This window comes from Callorhinus ursinus, unplaced genomic scaffold, assembly GCF_003265705.2.
Source record: "Callorhinus ursinus isolate GAN/ISIS: 27379988/994484 unplaced genomic scaffold, GSC_fseal_2.0 scaffold14, whole genome shotgun sequence".
Classification (NCBI taxonomy): Eukaryota; Metazoa; Chordata; class Mammalia; order Carnivora; family Otariidae; genus Callorhinus; species Callorhinus ursinus.
The window spans coordinates 46079232-46094703 of NW_027397076.1; the positions used below are offsets into that span (position 1 = coordinate 46079232).

The window sequence follows — 15472 nt, forward strand, 5'->3', positions numbered from 1 at the left end:
CACTCGATCTCTAATAAATAAATAAAATCTTAAAAAAAAAAAAAAAAAGAATCACAACAGGTTTTAAAAAAAAAAAAGTTCAACTGCATTTTTAGTGTAGTTCTCTTGCAAAGCTGTTTTTGTCAATCAGTTCTAGAAGTTAAAAGATTCATTAAGGGTTCATCGGTTTTATCGCCAGCCATTAAGCTATAGCAATAAAGTATAGCTTGATGGATTTCTGATTGCATCCTGTGTCTCTTCTAAGATCTTTTTTTTTCTTTAAAGATTTTAATTTATTTATTTGACAGAGACACAGCGAGAGAGGGAACACAAGCAGGGGGAGTGGGAGAGGGAGCCCAATGCGGGGCTCGATCCCAGGACCCCGGGATCATGACCTGAGCCGAAGGCAGACGCTTAACGACTGAGCCACCCAAGCACCCCTCCTCTAAGATTTTCTGAATTAAATATATTTTGTGTTCAAACACTTGAATAGGATTTCATTAACCCTTATTGCTGAGCCAGGTACCAAGCCTTGTGTACGGCATCAATAGGCCGGAACTTGAGAAATATTTGTCCTTGTTATCTCAAATCTGAATTGTAATTATTGCTTTAAAGAGAATTACTGGGGAGAGGATCACTTGAGTAAATTTTAAATTTGAATAGCATCTGTTCTCATAGTTTGTCCATTTGATACGTGGTGATAAAGGTGCTTATATGCAACTTCCTAAACTAAAGTCACCTCCAAGGAAGGGAAGGAAGGCAGTTAGTTGCTATAATTGCATGAAGGTTTTATCTACCAATTTAGTTTGAGCTGGTTTTAATTTCTTCTGTTTGGTAGGAATTCTTTTGATAAGGAACAAGTGATAATGAACTTAATCTGTATGCTAATCTCAATGCTGTTACCGATGGCTCACCAAGCGTTATACTAAGCATGAGAACATAAAGGCCGGTAAAAAAGGGGGAGGCAGACACCTTGTCTGAGGCCTGCTCTATCTCCCTAAGTTATTTTATCCTACTTTATGCTTTTCAGGCCTGTAGATTTGAAATTTAGACATTAACCACACTTGATTATTGTTGGAGGTCTGTTTCTCCCAGAAGAGTGAGGGACATTGTGTATCACCACTGAATCTCCAGTTGTTAGGACAGCACCTGACATGTGATAGAAGCTCAGTAAATAATCGTTGAATGAATACATTTCAGAAATAGCATGGGTAATGTTTTGTGAGTGGGTCTAGAGATAAGGAAACAAGTTAATGTGGCAATTCAAATGTTAAAGGTAAACTGGGGCGCCTAGGTGGCTCAGTTGGTTAAGTGACTGCTTTCGGCTCAGGTCATGATCTCCGGGTTCTGGGATCAAGCCCCGCATCGGGCTCCCTGCTCGGCGGGAAGCCTGCTTCTTCCTTTCCCACTCCCCCTGCTTGTGTTCCGTCTCTCGCTGTCTCTCTCTCCGTCAGATAAATAAATGAAGGTAAACTTACACACTGGCAGTGGGACCTGGAGAAAGATTTCCAGAGATACATAGCTGGTCAAATAGGGTATGATGACAATTCATTTAAGATCCTGCCAGTCTTCCTTTGCTCTTAGCAGTCTTAAGTTTTCAGTCTGGATAATTTCATTGTTTATGTGAAGAACCTATCCAGAACTTTAACCTAAATTTTTTTAGCCTCAAATCCAGTGACTTTAATTTCCATACTCCATTTAGCATCGCATTTCCATGGCTATGCGTCGAAATTACCACAAGTTCAGAAGTGAGAGAACTAAAGCTTCTTCCACTACAACGATAACAGCCTTGTTGAGTATTTGTCCCTCAACCATTGTTCTTTTTAAAAATACTTTATTAAAGATTTATTAGAGAACGAGTGGGAGGGGCAAAGAGAGAGGGAGAGAGAATCTAAAGCAGACTCTGAGCTCAGCTGTGAAGCCAGACACAGGGCTTGAACTGAAGAACCCGAGATCATGACCCGAGCCAAAACCAAGAGTTGGATGTTCAACCAACCGTGTCACTTGGGCACCCCAAGATCTTATTTTTTTATTTTTACTTTTTCTTAATATTTTTTATTTGACAGAGACAGTGGGAGAGGGAGAATCGGCTTCCCGCTGAGCAGGGAGCCCAACACAGGGCTCCATCCCACATGACCTGAGCCAAAGGCAGACACTTAACAACTGAGCCACACAGGCGCCCCCAAGATTTTAAGTAATCTCTACACCCAACCTGGAACTCAAACTCACAACCCTGAGATCAAGAGTTGCACACCCAACTGAGCCAGCCAGGCGCCCCAACCATTTTTCCTTCTTTATTCTCAAAACTAGTAAGACCCACAGCTCTAGTTTGATCCTTCTTTCTGTATCCCTGTGGTTCATCTTGAACCCAGTGGTTCTTGACATACCAAAATCATGGGGCTTTGTGATAATGTGGATTCCTAGGTCCTAATGCTAGATAGGCTTTAGTAGGTCTATGCAGGGACCAGGAATTTTCACTTAACTGTTGAGATCAGTGATTTCTGAAGTGTAGTCCCTGGACTTAGCATCCATCTCCTCTAGGAACTTGTTACAAATACAAATTCTGGCGGTGTCTGGGTGGCTCAGTCGGTTAAGCGCCTCAGGCCATGATCTTGGGGTCGTGGGATCAAGCACTGCGTCAGGTTCCCTGCTCAATGGGGTGTCTGCTTCTCCCTCTCCCTCTGTCCCTCTGCCGCTTGTATTCTCTCAAATAAAATCTTAAAAAAAAAATTCTAGGCCCCCAAATAGGCCTGCTGGGTCAGAAATGGGAGGGTAGAAGCCAGTGATCTGTTTTAAGACCTCTTAAGCTTGACAGTGACTTTTATTTTTATTTATTTATTTATTTTTTAAAGATTTATTTATTTGAGAGAGAGAATGAAGATAGCACGAGAGGGAAGAGGGTCAGAGGGAGAAGCAGACTCCCTGCTGAGCAGGGAGCCCGATGCAGGACTCGATCCTGGGACTCCAGGATCATGACCTGAGCCGAAGGCAGTCGCTTAACCAACTGAGCCACCCAGGCGCCCAACAGTGACTGTTTTAGACCTAAAATGCAGATTCTGAATCCGTGCTGCGGATCAGCTCAGTCCAGTGTGATTTTCTGACAAAGGAAATGTTCTACATCTTTATTGTCTGAGTAGCCACTAGCTGCATATTTACTGAGAATCTGACATGTGGCTAATGTGACTGGCATACTGAATTTTTACTTAATTTTTCCTAAATTTAACCCCATGTGGCTAGTGGTTATAATGGCTATAGAGTAGCTTTAGGTGATTCTGATGCAGATTGTTCCTGGCCCATTCATTGAAACAATTTATTAATCAAATTCTTACCTAATGTTATGGGAAATTCCTTCCTGTCATAAAATCTAGAAGCTACAAAGGAAAAGTTAATGAATCTGACATTAAACATTAACAGGTCAGGGCACCTGTCTGGCTCAGTTGGTAGAGCATGTGACTCTTGATCTCTGAGTTGTAAGTTTGAGCCTCACGTTGGGTGTAGAGATTACTTAAAGTCTTAAAAAAATAACATAGGCCAAAAAATGCTGTTAGGGGGCACTTGGGCGGCTCAGTCGGTTGAGCATCCAACTTTATTTTTTATATATAAAGTATTTGAGAGAGTGAGCACGAGCGGGGCAGGAGTGGCAGAGGGAGAGGGAGAAGCAGACTCCCCACTGAGCAGGGAGCCCAATGCAGAGCTTGATCCCAGGACCCCGGGATCATGACCTGAGCTGAAGGCAGACGCTTAACTGAATGAGCCACCCAGGCGCCCTAAGCATCCAATTCTTGATCTCAGCTCAGGTCTTGACCTCAGGGTCACGAGTTCAAGCCCTGGGCTGGGCTCCATGCAGGGTGTGGAGTCTACTTAAAAAAAAAAAAAATGCTATTAGGTCAAAGGATAAGTAATGTACTAAAAAATATATAAACATTAAAAAGCATTTGAAGAGCACTTAATCATGACAAGCCAAGAGGAAAAATAATGGGCAAAAGATAGGAACAGGTAATCTGAAGAAATATAACTGGCCAATAAACATGAAAGTTCCAGCTTAGTAGAAATCAGGGAAATGCAAATTAAATCAGTGAAGTAATTTCATTCATATAATATTAGCCACATTTTTTTAAAAAATTTTGGTAAGGATTCTGGGAACCTGGTAAATTAGCAAGATGGTTTTAGACCATTCAGCAGAATCTCGTCTAAATGAACAAAATTTAAGCTAACATTTCTTGGAATCTATGAAAGAAGTATTAGTGTACACAAATAATGTGTACAAGATTTGTTTTTATTCATTATTGCATGTAACAGCCATTTGAAACAATCCAAATGGACCATTAATGGGGTCAAATAAATTACACATTCTTAGGGTGCCTGGCTGGCTCGGTTGAGCATCTGCCTTTGGCTTGGGTCATTATCCCAGGGTCCTGGGTTCGAGCCCCGCATTGGGCTCCCTACTCAGCGGGGAGACTGTTTCTCCCTCTCCCATTCCCTCTGCTTGTGCTCTATCTGTCAAAGTCTTTAAAAAAAATAAATTACATGCTCTTAGGGCATAACGTACAGTCATCATCATTAAAGGAAATGTACTAGGGCCCCTGGCTGGCTTGAGTCGGGAGAGCATGTGACTCAGTCTTGGGGTTGTAAGTTTGAGCCCCATGTTGGATGTTGCAATTACTAAAAAAAATAAATTTGGAAAAAAGAAAAAAAGTTTTCTGTAGTATGCTTCCACTGAGGTTTAAAAAATGTGCAGGGGCATATATATATATATATATATATGGTCTCTGTATATGGAATGGATAGAAAGTGAATCGGGGGGGGGGGGTTGCCTGGGTGGCTCAGTCGTTGGGCGTCTGCCTTCGGCTCAGGGTCCTGGGATCGAGTCCCGCATCGGGCTCCCTGCTCGGCGGGAAGCCTGCTTCTCCCTCTCCCACTCCCCCTGCTTGTGTTCCCTCTCTCACTGTGCCTCTCTCTGTCAAATAAATAAAATCTTTAAAAAAAAAAAAGTGAATGGGGTATAGGGAAAACTTTTAGTGGTTATTTCTGGGAAGGGGAGTGAGACTTTGGGATAGTGGTACTGGTGAAAGGATTTATTCTTACCCTGTGTATCTAGAATATATTCATGTATTGTGTAAAGAAACAAAACCCAAAATTGTCTTACAAGAGAATATTGGATTTCTGAGATAGAACTTTTAAGGATAAAATTTGGGAATGACTTAAGAGTGAGCTTAAGCAGAGGAGTTAACATGCTTACGTGAAATGTGAATGTAAAACTAATTGGAATTAAGAAGTTAACTCTGAAACTAGAGTATTGAATGGGTTATTTTCATGAATTTGAAATCACCCAAAATGATAGTTAAGAAATGTAGAGACAAAGACATTATAGTCAATACCAAAGTACTGGAAGAATGTGCGGCATGGCCACTGTGGAAAGCAGTAAAATAAGGAGTTAGAAAATGCAATTTTGACCTTACAATGAGTAAGGTTTTCAGTCATAAATTATGCAGTCATTTGGAATTCATTTCAGGTAAGAAGCCAGATTAGGTCTTTGTGGTTCCTACTGTCCCATGAAAATAGCTTGTATTTCACATAAAATATTTACCTTGGCCTATCTGGGAATCAAGAAACATGAAATAGGACCAAAACATATCAGAACTCTAAAATAGGACACTGTTTGTTCAGAAAGGCCTATTTCATTCCAAGCTAATCAAGTTTGTTTACTTTTAGTAGTATTTACAAATTTAGCAGATTCTCTAATTTCAGAATAGGACGTAAAGTTGCTGAGGGCAATCATTGACAGCAAAAATAAGTTCACAGAATTGAGCATAATGGAGAAACAGCTCATCTACCTTAATAACATGAAATATTTAGAATTGGAATGTGATTCAAAGATGTTTAATGATAACCCAAATGTCTAAGAAAAAGTTAAATTACTTGATAATCTGCTAAGAGGACAAAGAAATGTGTGATACATTTCAAGAAGTAATGAGCCTGGAATTTATGAAAATCTTTGACACCTGGGTTTAGTTAGTGTACCAATAAATGTTTGATGGTTAATAAAGTTTTGGCCAAGACCAAAGTTGGTGATACAAAACCAAAGGATCTTAACACTAAGTCAACAGTAAGCAAAAATACTAGCTAACACAAATACAGTGCTAATTATGTGCCAGGGATTGTTCTAAATACTTCTTTCATTATTATTAATCTTAAGTCTCAAAACAACCCTATGAGATTATTCCCATTTTATTATCTTTTATAGATGAGGAAAGTAACAATTTAACTTCCCAATGACATCTAGTAAGTAGCAAAACCGATTTTAACCTAGACACTCTGGCTCCAGTGACAATAAATACTCTGAGGGGTGTCAGCCTATCTACAGAAACTTCAACTCTAATAATTGAGGGAGGCTAGTAAAATATATAGGACCCTAATAACTGGGATGCTGCCCAGTGTAATGGAAAGCACATGGATCATAAATCAAAAATGTGTATCGTGTCTTATGATGCAGCCCACTGAAATTATCTTTGACCCACCTTTGCCATGGAATGAATTCCTAGTTGCCAAACATTACTAATTGGTTCTTTTCAGCCCTTATTATTATTTTTTAAGATTTTTATTTATTTAACAGAGAGACACAGCGAGAGAGGGAACACAAGCAGGGAGAGTGGGAGAGGGAGAAGCAGGCTTCCTGCCAGCAGAGAGCCCAATGTGGGGCTCCATCCCAGGACCCTGGGATCATGACCTGAGCCAAAGGCAGACGCTTAATGACTGAGCCACCCAGATACCCCCAGCCCTTATTTTATAGGATATTTATGTGATTGATGCTGTTGACCACTTTCTCCTTAACATTCGCTTTCCTGTTTTGTTTTTGTTTTGTCTTGTTTTAAGATTTACTAGAAAGAGAGCCGGGGGAGGGGGGAAAGGGGAGAGGGAGAGAAAGAATCTCTGGCAGACTCCATGCCGAGTGCAGAGCCTGACACGGGGCTTGGTCTCAAGACTGACACCAGGACCTGAGCTGAAATCAAGAGTCGGATGCCCAACCAACTGCACCACACAGGTGCCCCTCTTTTTTTTTTTTTTTTTTTTTTAAGATTATTTCATTTTAGAGATAGAGTGAGCTTAAGCAGAGGAGGAAGGGGCAGAGGGAGGAGAGAGAATCCACAAGCAGACTCCCTGGCTGAGCACCGATCTGATGTGGGGCTTGATCCCAGGACCCTGAGATCATGACCTGAGCTGAAATCAAGAGTCGGCTGCTTAACTGCGGATGTTAAGTCAGATGCCCAACCAACTGTGCCACCAGGTGCCCCTCTCTTTCCTGATTCTTCACATCATTGTCTTTGGTCTTATTCCTCTGCTGCTTCCTTTGCTGTTTCATTTTTCTCTACCTGCTCCATACATATTGCTCTTTTCTTAGGTTCTTTCCCTCTAATTATTCGGCAAGATTACCATAGGCACCCCAAACTTAACCTTCTCTTCCTGTTTTCTCCTTTAATTATTTGATAGCTCTAACATGCCAAACGAAACTTTTTCACAATCATGTAGAAAGATGAGAACCTATGGGAGTTGGTGAGAGAAAGTCTGGGGAGGTAGCGCCATGATGAACTCTACATAGCCATGTTTGTTCTAATCGATTAAGGGTCTCTCCAACCCACCCCCAAATAGCTTAGGGGCGCCTGGGTGGCTCAGTTGGTTAAGCGACTGCCTTCGGCTCAGGTCATGATCCTGGAGTCCCAGGATTGAGTCCCGCATCGAGCTCCCTGCTCAGCAGGGAGTCTGCTGCTCCCTCTGACCCTCCCCTTGTCTCATGCTCTTTCTATCTCATTCTCTCTCTCAAATGAATAAATAAAATCTTAAAAAAAATAAAATCAATACTACAGAAAAGGATGCCCTGGTTTTTCTGATTTCCATACTCAAGGAACATTTCCACACACCTACCTCAGCCCACTCTCCACTTCATCCAAAGCCCTGAGAGCTGGCTCCTGCTAATCTCTTTACCCCTTTTCTTTTTTTCCTTCACCTCCAACCTTCCTCACCTACAGTTAAACAAAAGGAACATACGGTCATGTGCTTGGAATAGTCTTCCTACTTTACCCTAGGAATTTCTACTCGGTTTCACAACAGGTATATCCATGTCTTCCACTTTGAGACAATTCCCCTACATCTCTAGGTGATTCAAATTTATCCCCTCCTCCTTTGTGTACCCACTTTACCCTGTACTAATCAGGATCCATTACACTTTACTGCATTGTTTTCTGTCTTTAAAAAGGGAGGTCCTGAGGCATCTGGGTGGCTCGGTCCGTAGACCATCCGACTCCTGATCTCAGGGTCGTGAGTTCAAGCCCCACACTGGGCGTGGGTCCTACTTTAGAAAAAATAATAAAATAAAGGGAGGTTCCTAAGTCTTAATTATGTTTTGTTTCCTCAATGCCTGGCACATACCTGTTAAATGACTGGGTTAACATTAGTTTCTTACATTGTACAGTTTTAAGTGATATAGATTGTCCGGATTCCTGACATCCTGAACTGCCTGTAAGCTTCCAATTCCACTACTGCGAAAGAAAGACCGTGTTTTGAGTCTAGAGAAGGCTCCTGACTTTCCCAAGGTCACCGTCAGAGGTGCTTCCTGACTCCACTACTTCCCTGACCCCCGCCCCTGAGACGGTCACTTAGCTCAGGGTCCTATCTAAGGTGAGAGCCCAAGGACGACCAAAGACAGCCCGCGTGCTTCACAACAGGAACTCCACCCCTTTCCGAAACGTATTTCCGCCACATACCCTCTCCAACTGACATCCTTGTTGTCCAATTATGTTTCCGAGGCTCTGAGGGTTGCACCTAACCTGACAATGTCCAATAAAAATAAGGAATTCAGATTGGCACCACTTTCGACCAATGGATGAGAAGATCAGAGATTACTAACCTATAGGAGCAGCACTGAGAGTGATATTCAGCAAATTCATCCAATGGACTTGCTTACTGCAGAGTAGGCCTCGCCCCAACGGCGGGGGAGTTGGCGACCCGGACCTCTGCAGCGCTTAGTCGCCACCCGCGCTCCGCCATGTTGGGTCTTGTGGGTCGTGTGGCCGCTACTTCGGCGTCTGGGGCCTTGAGGGGACTCGGTCCTTCAGCGCCACTACCCCAAGTCCAGGTCTTACTGCGGGCCACTCCGGCAGCGCTCCAGCTTGGTAAGTGCCTTCCTCTGGGAGCTGGGTTCGTTTCTGCCTCCCCATGACCTTGAGCCGGAGGCCGTTTGTCACTCGGGCCTAAGGTATTTCTGGTGTTAGAAGGACGTCAGGGCCAGCGCCCTGACTTCTAACGGCGGGAGAACAAGAATAGATCACCTGTGGGAGCTTTCTTTGATCTAATTCATCTTATTTTGGAAAAGGGGCTCTCTGTGACGGAAAAGTTCGGGCAGGTGCATTGACCTTCCCTTGAATGGGTCACGGAACTCTCGAATAATGGGGTTTTGTGCATGGGAAGATAGTGCAGGCGCTTTCTCGGTTCCTGTGCGGCGCTCCCTCCGGACTCATCTTACTTGAAAGCTGAGGGGGCCGGTTGTGGGCCGAATTTACCGGTTCTTATGGGTTAAGGCGGGGCTTCCGATGACCATTAATTGCTCTGACCCCAATTTTTTCCAATATCTTTTTTGTCTGTTAGCCAGAGACTATGCCGCCCAAACCTCTCCTTCGCCGAAAGCAGGCGTTGCCACCGGGCGCATTGTGGCGGTTATCGGTGCAGTGGTGGATGTCCAGTTTGATGAGGGACTACCACCCATCCTAAATGCCCTGGAAGTGCAAGGCAGGGAGACCAGGCTGGTTTTGGAGGTGGCCCAGCATTTGGGTAAGTAGAGTTTGTTAAGAATAGTAAAGAGCTTTAGTCCAAATATCCCCCAAATCAGTCTTCCTTCTATGATGATTTTGTCAAAATGACTTTCGTTCTTCTGAGTGTGCTGAAGCCACATTTTAGGTACTGAGAAGGAGTCTTGTTCAGTTAGTCTTTCGTGCTAGCTGAACATTAAACCTGAAGCCTACTTTGTCCTTCTGTATAACCCTGCAATGCCTTTAACAGGTGAGAGCACAGTAAGGACTATTGCCATGGATGGTACAGAAGGCTTGGTTAGAGGCCAGAAAGTCCTGGATTCTGGTGCACCAATCAAAATTCCTGTTGGTCCTGAGACGTTGGGCAGAATCATGAACGTCATTGGAGAACCTATTGATGAGAGAGGTCCCATCAAAACCAAACAGTAAGTATCCCTTTTGCTGCATCTACATGCAAAGGAATGCTTTTTCTGCAGGTTTCGTTTCTTTTTTTTAAAGTAAGCTCTACACCAGACCTGGCGCTTGAACTCAAAGGTCATGTGCTCTACCAACTGAGCCAGCCAGGGGCCCCTCTTCCAGTTCTGTACTTTTAAGGCAACACCTTCTAGTGTAGCAAAATTTTCCTGCAGAGAATGCTTAAAATGCTGATATATTGTTATCAAAACCACAGTCTTTCTGAAGAAAATTAAGGATGCAGAAGTTCTGATTGTAAAAAGAAAAAACTTGGGACTCAAGTTGGTTATTTGAGTTTTCATACCAATGACTTAGGTTGTAGGGTTTCCAAAACTAGCAGGTCTTTGTATTACCTATTGATACATGAAGAAGTGCTGTTAGGTTAGGGCTTAGTAAAAGGGAAATCTTTGTGACAGTGTAAATTGTTAGGGGTTGAGATTATTGTTTCCTGAGATAACAGAAGTGGAATCCCCTTTATTGCAGAACATTAGGTGAGGAGCCAGATGGCAATTTGTGTGGAGTGTTCTATAAGATTGTGAGTAAAGGGTTAGACTTGAAAATTGAGAGGAACCTTTCAACAACATGACACTGATACTTTCTTCCTACCTTCACAGATTTGCACCTATTCATGCTGAGGCCCCTGAGTTCGTGGAGATGAGTGTTGAGCAGGAAATTCTGGTTACTGGTATCAAGGTCGTGGATCTGCTGGCTCCCTATGCCAAGGGTGGCAAAATTGGTATGTTACTGCTGGTACATATTTTCCAAACCTAATGTGGGAACAAGAATCCTACCGTGTAGTGAGTGGGTACTGAGATCTATCCTTCGCTGATGAGTAGCTTCTGACTTTCGTTCTTCTGAGTTTGCTGAAGCCAGATGCCATTCCTGAGAAGGGAAAAGATAGAAAACTGGGGTGATTTTTTTTTTTCCTCTAAGTTTGCTTATTTGGGAACACAGAACTCTTAAATATTTCTTTTTTTCAACCTCTTCCAGGGCTCTTTGGTGGTGCTGGAGTTGGCAAGACGGTACTGATCATGGAGTTGATCAACAATGTCGCCAAAGCCCATGGTGGTTACTCTGTGTTTGCTGGTGTTGGTGAGAGGACCCGTGAAGGCAATGACTTATACCATGAAATGATTGAGTCTGGTGTTATCAACTTGAAAGATGCTACCTCCAAGGTAAGTAGTGAGCTGATTTATGTCCACATGGTAGTAGTGCCAGGAAACCATTTTAGTTGACTGCATTACTAGCTGAAGCCATGTGTTATATTTTCATTTCGTGTGGGCCTACGAAGGAAATTCCTGTCAGTGTTTTCCCTGCAACTTATAATACACTAACGCATATTTTCTTTCTTTGACATTATGTTACGTTTCCAGGCTTTGTTTTCGGTAGATAGTCACATCTTTGAAAGTTAATTTTGGGACTTGGAGGTAACTCCTATGTCTCAACCCTGTTTTGTGCCTCTCACTTAGTTTTATTTCCTTCCTATTTCAGGAATCTTGCCTTAATATTCTAGGAAATTGTGTTATTTTGAACCACATTTCTAAAAGGGAAAAGAAATTTGGAAACCAAAATCTTGATGCTTTCTGAGAAGGAGGGATTTTTGGTAGTTTTCTCTGATTTGGGGACCTTGGGTATATGGCTTCTATATTTCTCTGCCAGGTTTCCTGATTGTGTATGATTATTTCAGGTAGCGCTAGTGTACGGTCAAATGAATGAACCACCTGGTGCTCGCGCCCGGGTGGCTCTGACTGGACTGACTGTTGCTGAGTACTTCAGAGACCAAGAGGGTCAAGATGTATTGCTCTTTATTGATAACATCTTCCGCTTCACCCAGGCTGGCTCTGAGGTAAGAGAGAAGGCTTGAGAGAACCTGTTTTCATTTGACCTATCTGTGGAATGGTGCAGATGAGGCTGAAGTTGTAGACCCCTAATACCTTTGTTCTTACTGTTTTTCTCTCTTTTTTTAAGGTGTCTGCTTTATTGGGCAGAATCCCTTCTGCTGTGGGCTATCAGCCTACCCTGGCCACTGATATGGGTACCATGCAGGAAAGAATCACCACCACCAAGAAGGGATCTATTACCTCTGTGCAGGTAAGAACCATTAAATGGATGAAGGTCTAATTTGTATAAAGGTATATACAGAGAAGTTATTTATGTCTCAATGTTTTTGACCAGGTTAATGAGCTCCCTGAAATAATGTGTAAAATTCTATGTGTGCATGTTAGAGACCCTAAAACATTAAGAAATGCTCAAAGTGGTTAAGGCATACATGTGAATGTAGATCACAAAAGTAGTGGTTTCTAGCCTGCAGAGTCTGGAGCTGCATGGAAACACATTAAATACATACATATATATATATTATGTATGTACATACATACACAGTAAAATTACCTTGAGTGTCTAAATTGTTTTAACTTTCAGTGAATCTAGTGAACCATTGTAGTCATGCAAGGTCTTTTGTTTTTAACTGAAAGTGTGGATATCACTACAATAGAGTTAGAAATGTAGGATGAATAACAAAAGGAATGACAAGAAAATTCTTTTATCACAGCTTGGACGGACCAGATCATCTATAAGCTCACTCAGCAGGTATTAGGATGGTAAGAAGGCTTTTTTGAGGTGGACTCTTAAATGCTAAGATGGAATGAGATGATGAGAGGTCAGAAAAGGGGGGGTGGCTTAAATCAAATTACTTGGCTTCCTGTTGCTTCTCATGGGTTCTTGACTCACTTTAGGCTATCTATGTGCCTGCTGATGACTTGACTGACCCTGCCCCTGCCACTACCTTTGCCCATTTGGATGCTACCACTGTGCTGTCCCGCGCTATTGCTGAGTTGGGCATCTATCCAGCTGTGGATCCTCTGGATTCCACCTCTCGAATCATGGATCCCAACATTGTTGGAAATGAGCATTATGATGTTGCTCGTGGGGTGCAAAAGATCCTACAGGTGAGTATTGTAGGTGAGATCGGTGGCCATAAAGTCGTACAGTGGATTTTTGGGGACTAATTTAATACCAAATCTTTCCCAGTGACCTGTGTAATTTGCTTTGGAGTAAGGAAAGATGAGATCAGCAGTTTTTTTTTCCTTAAGATATTATTTATTTATTTGAGAGTGCGTGCGCACAGGGGGAGAGGGAGAAGCAGACTCCCCGCTGAGCAGGAAGCCTGACGCCAGGCTTGATTACAGGACCCTGGGATCATGACCCAGGCCAAAGGCAGACAGACACCCAACCGAGGCATCCAGGTGCCCCAAGACCAGCAGTTTCGTTTCTTTCTTTCTTTTTTTTTTTTTTTTTAAGATTTTATTTATTAGAGAGCACAAGCAGGGGGAGCAGCAGAGGGAGAGGGAGAAGCAGGCTCCCCACCAAGCAGGGAGCCCGATGCGGGGCCCAATCCCAGGACCCTGGGATTGTGACCTGAGCCGAAGGCAGACGCTTAACCGACTGAGCCACCCAGGTGCCCCAACCAGCAGTTTCTGTTAGAGAGTGTGAATGAGGTCTCTTGGGTTTCCAGGTACTTAGATTTGGAATCTAATTTTTTCTAATGGCACCAGACAAGAAGTAGTGAGGATAAGACCCTGATCTTAGCTGAGGGCCCGCGTGATCCTGACTATGTAACTTCACCACTAACTTGTTCCAGTTATAAAGTGAGGTAAGGTGCTAAAATGCTTTGTACAAAGCTCAGTGTGAATACAAGGTGGTATTTACCCTTAGGTTTTTGTCCAAATTTAAAAGAAATGTGAATTTGGGGGTGTCTGGCTGACTCAGTAGAGCATCCAACTCTTGATACCAGAGTTGTGAGTAAGCCCACATTGGGTGTGGAGCCTACTTAAATAAAAAGAAAAATAAAATAATATAAATACTCAGATCTCTCTTGTTTTCTCATAGGACTACAAATCTCTCCAGGACATCATTGCCATCCTGGGTATGGATGAACTTTCTGAGGAAGACAAGTTGACTGTGTCCCGTGCACGGAAAATACAGCGTTTCTTGTCTCAGCCATTCCAGGTAGCTGAGGTTTTCACAGGTCATATGGGGAAGCTGGTACCTCTGAAGGAGACCATCAAAGGATTCCAGCAGATTTTGGCAGGTGAGATTTTGAGTATAAAGCTGAATGTAAAATGTCAGAGGGGGGCGCCTGGGTGGCTCAGTTAGTCAAGCGACTGCCTTCGGCTCAGGTCATGATCCTGGAGTCCCGGGATCGAGTCCGGCATCGGGCTCCCTGCTCAGCAGGGAGTCTGCTTCTCCCTCTGACCCTCCCCCTCTCATGTGCTCTCTCTCTCTCTGTCTCTCACATTCTCTCTCTCAAATAAAATCTTTAAAAAATAAAATTAAAAAAAAATGTCAGAGGAGCTGAAATCTCTTGAATGCCCATTGTTCTATATTTCCATTCCAGCAACTGTCAAGCAATATATAAGTATATTGTGCCAGATAAATAGTTTTAAAAATGAGCTATTTCTCATCAGTATTCTTTGGAAATACTCTATTTACTTCTGAGAGTGAAACTTGTGTTACTTGATGTCATTCAACATTTACTGAGTGTTTTCAGTCTTAGCTGCTCTTCTAGTGAATTACAGGTCCTTGTAAGGAAGGCATTATTTTGTTTTTACAAATTAGGGATCTTGAAGCACAGAATTAAGTTTAAAATAACTGGTCCTGATCTCCAGCCAAAGTAGAGAGCAAGAATTTGAATCCAGGTTGTATGGCCGAGACCATTTGTTCTTAATCCATACTGTGTGATGTCTTGTAAATTAGATTTGTGATGGAAGTTTTGTTAGGATTTCTTGGATGACAAATTTCTGACTGGTGGCCCCAAGTGGTGAAGTATGTATATACTGCAAAAAATGTATCTTTCCACTTCTTACCAGTGGATTTTTTTTTCTTCATACAGGTGAATATGACCATCTCCCAGAACAGGCCTTCTATATGGTGGGACCCATTGAAGAAGCCGTGGCAAAAGCTGATAAGTTGGCTGAAGAGCATTCATGAGGAGGTCCTTTGGCAAACTAAGCACTGGTCGTTTTGTGTGCTGTGCTTCTTGTTTGCCCCTAATCCAGAAATCTCGGTTTGCTCTGTAGGCCATATGAGAGCCTTGTTTGAAGACGTTGTCTGTCTGAAGAGTATTTAAGGTTTCCAATAAAATGTACACCCCTCAGAATTGGTCTATTTTTCTTGGTCCTGACAACATGACACTGAATTTTAGAGTGGCCATAAGAAATAGTATAAAGTAGTCCACATAT

General features: G+C 42.6%; 1 protein-coding gene and 2 non-coding genes across 3 annotated transcripts; all 3 read left to right on the forward strand.

Moving 5' to 3' along the window:
- The first annotated feature begins 8987 nt into the window (after nt 1-8987).
- On the forward strand, nt 8988-15384 carry ATP5F1B (ATP synthase F1 subunit beta). The gene is made up of 10 exons (XM_025883002.2): nt 8988-9146; nt 9619-9801; nt 10030-10204; nt 10847-10968; nt 11223-11407; nt 11920-12078; nt 12201-12323; nt 12968-13180; nt 14121-14322; nt 15124-15384. Exons 1-10 carry the CDS (start codon nt 9020-9022, stop codon nt 15219-15221), a joined length of 1587 nt encoding a protein of 528 aa, XP_025738787.1. The 5' UTR covers nt 8988-9019; the 3' UTR covers nt 15222-15384.
- On the forward strand, nt 9864-9939 carry LOC112832756 (small nucleolar RNA SNORD59). Its single transcript, XR_003210450.1, has one exon. It is a non-coding gene; the product is annotated as a small nucleolar RNA SNORD59 (small nucleolar RNA).
- LOC112832755 (small nucleolar RNA SNORD59) lies at nt 11052-11123 on the forward strand. Its single transcript, XR_003210449.1, has one exon. It is a non-coding gene; the product is annotated as a small nucleolar RNA SNORD59 (small nucleolar RNA).
- Nucleotides 15385-15472: the final 88 nt, after the last annotated feature.

What these genes read in the sequence shown, in the direction of transcription:
- ATP5F1B (XM_025883002.2), top strand. Translation starts at nt 9,020, where the DNA reads ATGTTGGGTCTTGTGGGTCGTGTGGCCGCTACTTCGGCGTCTGGGGCC. An exon ending in GGAGGTGGCCCAGCATTTGG is followed by an intron (nt 9,802 to 10,029) that starts GTAAGTAGAGTT and finishes TGCCTTTAACAG; the next exon opens with GTGAGAGCACAGTAAGGACT. An exon ending in ATTCCAGCAGATTTTGGCAG is followed by an intron (nt 14,323 to 15,123) that starts GTGAGATTTTGA and finishes TTCTTCATACAG; the next exon opens with GTGAATATGACCATCTCCCA.